This window comes from Arvicanthis niloticus, chromosome 28, assembly GCF_011762505.2.
Source record: "Arvicanthis niloticus isolate mArvNil1 chromosome 28, mArvNil1.pat.X, whole genome shotgun sequence".
NCBI lineage: Eukaryota > Metazoa > Chordata > Mammalia > Rodentia > Muridae > Arvicanthis > Arvicanthis niloticus.
In genome coordinates, this window is record NC_133436.1 from 20,461,272 (window position 1) to 20,467,271 (window position 6,000).

The 6,000-nt window shown below is 43.5% G+C and overlaps 1 protein-coding gene across 1 annotated transcript in view; it reads left to right on the forward strand.

The window, feature by feature from the left end:
- The window catches only part of Epm2a (EPM2A glucan phosphatase, laforin), a 109,071-nt gene extending 105,004 nt beyond the window's left edge, over nucleotides 1-4,067 (forward strand). Inside the window, exon 4 of the mRNA XM_076926855.1 lies at nucleotides 1,535-4,067. Within this exon, the coding sequence (XP_076782970.1) occupies nucleotides 1,535-1,812 (278 nt within the window). The 3' untranslated portion in view covers nucleotides 1,813-4,067. The remainder of the gene's footprint in view (nucleotides 1-1,534) is intronic.
- Nucleotides 4,068-6,000: the final 1,933 nt, after the last annotated feature.

A 6,000-nucleotide genomic window follows, 5' to 3' on the forward strand; every position in this document is an offset into this window, starting at 1 on the left:
TGAGGGGGCCTTGGAGCCATGTGAGTTCCTGTGAAAACCCCACCTTCCACAGTTACTGGCTCCTGGTTGTGAGGTACTGGTTCCTGGTTCCTAGGTACTGTTTCCTGGTGAGGTGCTGGCTCCTAGTTTCTAGGTACTGGCTCCTGGTTCCTAGGTGCTGGCTCCTGGTGAGGTACTGGCTCCTGGTGAGGTACTGGCACCTGGTGATGTACTGGTTCCTGGTAATGTACTTGCTCCTGGTGAAGTGCTGGCTCTGGTGAGGTACTAATTTTTGGTGAGGTACTATATTGGCCCTTTTGGTGCACTAATACTTCCTAAGAGGACAGCTAAGGAGTGACTGCTCCTGTGGGAGATCTAGCCTTTCATAAAGATCTGCAGATCAGAGAGGGGCTTCTCATGTCTTCAGTCATTCAGTGGGCACCACAACATGAAGATTAGATGGGTGTGTTCTCTGTAGTCCCAGGAGATCCTTCTGGGGCCGTTGTGTTCCTCCTTTATGGGGTACAGAGAAACTAGACAACAATGCTAAATTGCGGCTACATAGTTAAAGTCCAATAATTCTGTATAGTGATCCTCTTTCATTTCCTTCCAAAGTAATTGATCATGATGCTGTCCACCCAAATACCAGACAGATAAAAATCTTGTTAAGGTATCTCTGTAGAGAGAACCTGTGAGCAGAAATACTAGTTGTCTCAGAGCTCCAAAACTGGTCGTTGGGTAGTCTTCTCCCTGGCAGGATGCCAGGAGCTATTGGGGTTTAAGAGGTTCCTGGTGAGGTACTGGCTCCTGGTGTGGTACTGGCTTCTTCTTCTCAGGATGAGGAGACATTTGGATAATCTAATCATCAAAATAGCAGCAAGGGACTGTCATAGTGATGACCACAACTTTCCAATAACACAGGAAGAAATTAAATGCGTGCCAGTATTCTCTGTGCTGTGGGGGTGTACATGAGTGGCTGGCTATCTTACATGCATTGGCTGTAAGTTAGCCACTCCATTACTTGAATGAAAATCAGCATATTAAATTCGGTTTCAAATCTCATTTGTCTAATCAGTGAGTACGACCAAGTCGTTAACCAGTGGGAACTAATTATGTGCTTTCCGTTTGCCTGGAAGGAAGTAAAATGGACGGGGACAGGATTTAGCAAGTTTTCTTTGAAACCCTCTAAAGCCACTGCCAGATCTTGGCAAACCCTTCTAAAAAGATGTTAAAATCCTTTTTTGTCTACCCACTCTCTCACAAAAACACGTGGTAGTTAACGTTGTAAAAAACGTACTGAAAAAACGTGGTAGTTAACGCTCAAAAAGCAGTGGTATCCCTGGAGTAGTCAGATTCACAACTGACTGTTGCCGCTGGGATACTCTCTCCCTTTGGTAGTCTCAGGTTTTAAATTTGTTTTACTTTTTCAATCTAAAATAAACGAAGCAAGCCGTCTCCTCCGAGCTCAGTGGTCTGCCACAGTGTACTGGTATCATTACTAGCGGACATGTGGCAGTTTCTCTATTCACGTACATTCTGTGCTTTCTCTATCTAGGCCGCGTGCAGATGCTGCCACAGGCTGTGTGTCTCTTGCACGCGCTTCTGGAGAACGGTCACACTGTGTATGTTCACTGCAACGCTGGGGTGGGCCGCTCCACAGCTGCAATATGCGGCTGGCTGCACTACGTGATTGGCTGGAGTCTGCGCAAGGTGCAGTACTTCATCATGGCCAAGAGGCCTGCGGTCTACATTGATGAAGAAGCTTTGGCTCAAGCACAACAAGACTTTTTTCAGAAGTTCGGGAAGGTTCATTCCTCCATATGCACTTTGTAGGTGACCAGCAGCGGGAGGGGGGCTAGAAGAAGACCTGGAGACAAAGACCCCATCTGAACTGAGGGGGACTCTGCCCTGTGTCACCTGGAGATACCTTCTATTGTGGCTTGGTTGGGCTTAGGTTTGAAATATTTTACAAAGGAAACTGCATGCCACGTGAGAAAACCTCAAAGCACAGTGGCTATGCAATGTATGCCCGTCGTTGCTGCTGCCGCTGACTGGGGCCTTTGCTTACAGGCTCTGCATAGGTTGTTATGGATTTGTGACTCTTTGGCATGCAGAAGACAAGAGAGTAGATGAGTGGATTTTATCATTAACTGTGAATGTGACACACACACACACTGTATGAGCATACATGCACAAACACAGCTTTTTAGGGAACTGAATTATTGTCATTGCTGGTGGAAAGGATAAATACGTAAATCTGACTAGAACTCAAAAGGCTCCACATGGTCATAAAACAATGGCTTTTTGTAATTTTCTTTATCCTTTTTCATAGTTGTTGACTTCTCTACCCCACCCTCCTAATGTCCTGTCTTCCCAATAGGACAGCAGTCATAGAGTTTGCCCTCTGTTTTTTCTTGTCTTTTTATTGCTCCCCCCCCCCCCCCCACAGGCAGAGTTTGTACTACTTGTTTAGTATAATACACAAAGCTCAGGCTTGAACTCATGGTAATCCTCCTGCCTCTGCCTCCTGAGAACTGGGATTTAAAGGTGTGTGCCTTCCTACTCACTACCATTTTTCAATTGAGGTTTGTTGAGTGTAGCTGACTTGCCCAGTCGCATGGTGAGTAGAAAGGAGATGAAGCTTGTAATCCAATGAATTTGGCTTTCACTGAAGTTAGGGTTTTTTTGTTTTTGTTTTTGTTTTTTTTTTTTTCATACTGTCATGGCTGCAGTGTTGCCTCTCTTGGGGTAACATTGCTACCCCTGTAGTTGGGAAATGAAACAGTGTTCTGATCCATTGCCAAAGAATGTAGGAAAACAGTTTTATTTTGTTTAACCTACTTTAAGCTGTGGCGTGTTTTCTCAAGGCTAATTTATCTGAGCCATAGTTGAAGAGGGGAAGAGCCTGAGGAGATTGTCCACAGATTGTTGTACAGCTACAGGCGGAACCTGGTACTCAATGCAGTATAACACACAGTTGCTACTCCTCCCAAATATGTGCTTAATTCCATTAGATTCCATCAGAAGTACAAACATCAGCACAACTTTGGCTCCCAAGATATAACATTTAGAAACAGCTGTGCGCCACCCTCGGGAAGATAGTGCCCAACCACAACGGATATGTTAAAGGCACAGGAGGGGACTTGTCTTTAGTTGAATGCCACTGTGTACCAGTTGCGTCCCTATCTTTAATGCCATCACTGTTCTCTCTGGGAAACTCATCATCCCTGTTCAGATGAGGAAGTTGAGGCCCAAAGAATTTAAAGCACATGTTCATTTCTGTTGTCATGGATGGAGTCCAGGAAAACAGATGCAAACCTAGGTTTGTCTCTCAAATCCCATACTGCCAAAAGTTAACCTATGATGTTTAAATATGTTTCTCTGCCTTATTTTATGAGTGTGTGTTAATAGATACCATAGATGGTTGTTTGGGAGGTACAGAGACAATAAGGCTACATCATAAGTTAGGTAGTACTCAGAAAAGGGTGCATAGTCTCAACATCGTGACACTCAGAGGATGTGGCAAAGGAGAGAGAGAGAGGGAGGGAGAGAGACAGGGAGAGGGAGGGAGGAAGGGAAGGAGAGAGGGAGGGAGGAAGAGAGAGAGAGGGAGAGAGAGAGAGGGAGAGAGAGGGAGAGAGAGGGAGAGAGAGAGAGGGAGGTTTTCTCAGCATGATGACACCCATGCATGGGAGGTGGCATTTGCTTTGGGCAGAGCTGTCTACAGGAACCATTTCTCTTGTAATTTGACAAAATTAAGTCTATGAAGCAGCCTCGAGTGATGTTCAGCCTCCCCTATGAAATATTGCCAGATGTAGACGTTGTGTTTAAGAACCAATTTATGGTTATAATGTATTATGTAAAATTAAATTTTAAATGGAATATTTTAAGTATAATGGTATATGTGTGTGTGTAATTTTCTTAATGTCGTAAGAAATCTGATTATATAAGTTCTACTGTACATGCCCCTTTTCAGGTGGAATTTTCTCTATTGCTTTGGAAAATTGTTTGGAACTATTGAAGAACATTTTAGAATGACTCCAATTTGCCCTCAGTGAGTTTTGCTAAATAAAAACATAAGAAAAAGACTTTGGCACACAATTGTTTTAATGCTGTCAACTTACTCTGAAATCTAGAAGAACATACTTTTGATTTATTTTTTATCGTAAAAGGGCCACCCAGCTCAGCAAACTCGCCTTCTCTCTGTTGTCCTTTCTCATTAACCTGTGGGCTCCTTCCATGAGAAGGTTAGCCAACAGAGGAAGGCAAAGGTAGAAACACCACACAGCAGTGAAGGGGAACTGAAGAATGTCTGGGAGAAGAGCAATGAAGAGCCTGTCTCAAGCCTCTCTCTATAGGCATGTTTTGGGGGTGTGGGTATGTGTGGGGATGCTGGGATGGAACCCAGCGCCTCACAAATGCTCAGAGACTCTGTAAACTGAACTTTACTTCTAGCCCAATGAAACTTTTTACTCTCAGAGTTCTCACAGGAAATTCTAAGATCTCATGCTTCGTTAAGGAACACACCAAGATACTGTTACTTTCTTCTAGATTTCAAACATATTCTTTTGTGGGCCAAACTGGTAAAAAGAAAAGCTTAGCAAAACTAACTCTCTCTCTCTCTCTCTCTCTCTCTCTCTCTCTCTCTCTCTCTCTCTTTCTTCACTTGGCTTGTCCTGAAAAGAAAAGTTAAAGAAAAATGTACTTATGACTTTGGGAATGAGAAGGGGTAGGTGTCCGCTGAGGAGAAAGGGAGGGTGTAGTGGGAGGGGGGATTTGTGAGGGTGGGACTGGGAGGAGGAGGGTTGTGACTGGGGCTTAAAGTGTATGAAAGAAAGAGCCTGGGAATGAGAAGGAAACAATGAAACAACAGATTCAAAAGAGAACTAAATGGGAATTTGAACTCTTCATACACTGTGCAATAGAGAGACAAGATGAGAAATTACATTATAATCAAACTTCCCTTTAAAGGTACTCAAGTACATTTCCTTTATTTTGTAGAGGCAAAAGCAGAGCAGAAACACCATATCGTAATGCAAATGTTATCAGTGAGGACCAGAGGAAATGGGGAAGTCGGGAACAAGGGTCAGTTGCGTACCATGGTGTGGCAGAATAGAGAAGAAGGCTTTGCACAAACAAGACCAAACAGTATTGTTAGTAGGGGAAAACTTGACGGAAAGACTGGTGAAACTGTGGTAAGCAGAAGCAAAAACAACTAAAGTGAGACAAAGCAAAACCAAATGATATTTCTGTCTTAGTTTATATTGTTGGAAAGAGATACTATGACTAAGGCAATGGATTGAGAAGGTTAGGAGGTTCCATGACCATCATGGTGGGAAGCATGGCCGGCATGGCACTGAGCAGTAGCCAAGAGCTCACACGTGAACATCAGAGGCAGAGAAATATCTACATACATACATACATACATTCCATATATATATGTGGATATATATGGAATACACACACACACACACACACACACACACACACACACACACACACACACACACATATTCCATAAATATATTGGGAATGGCATGGACTTTTGAAACCTCAAAGTTCATCACAGTTACACTCTTTCTCCATAAAGCCACACCTACTAATCCTTTTCAAGCAGTTCTACCAACTGGGAATCTAGCCTTCAAATATATGAGTTTATGGGGACTTTTTTTTTATTCAAACTCTCACAAATTCTAAAAAGAAGAAGGCAGGTGCTTTCAGGAGAAGTCAAAATTATGCAGGAAAAACACAAGAGCCTCAGGGAATATCTAGAAGGAGTTTTTAAAGCCTATAGGACCTACATCCTTTTGACCCAGAAGGCAGAGAGCACCAATCAGCTGTGAACATGGCTTCTGTTAACCAAGCTGCCCCTGACATCCATTGGAAGCTTCAGCCACTGAATGGCTTTGTGACCTGCCTCTGGCACCCCAAATCCAGCCTCTATTTGCCTTTGAATAACAAGACTTGGAGAGAGGCTTCAACAAACAACTGACATGGACATGCCTGCCTCAAGGATTCAAG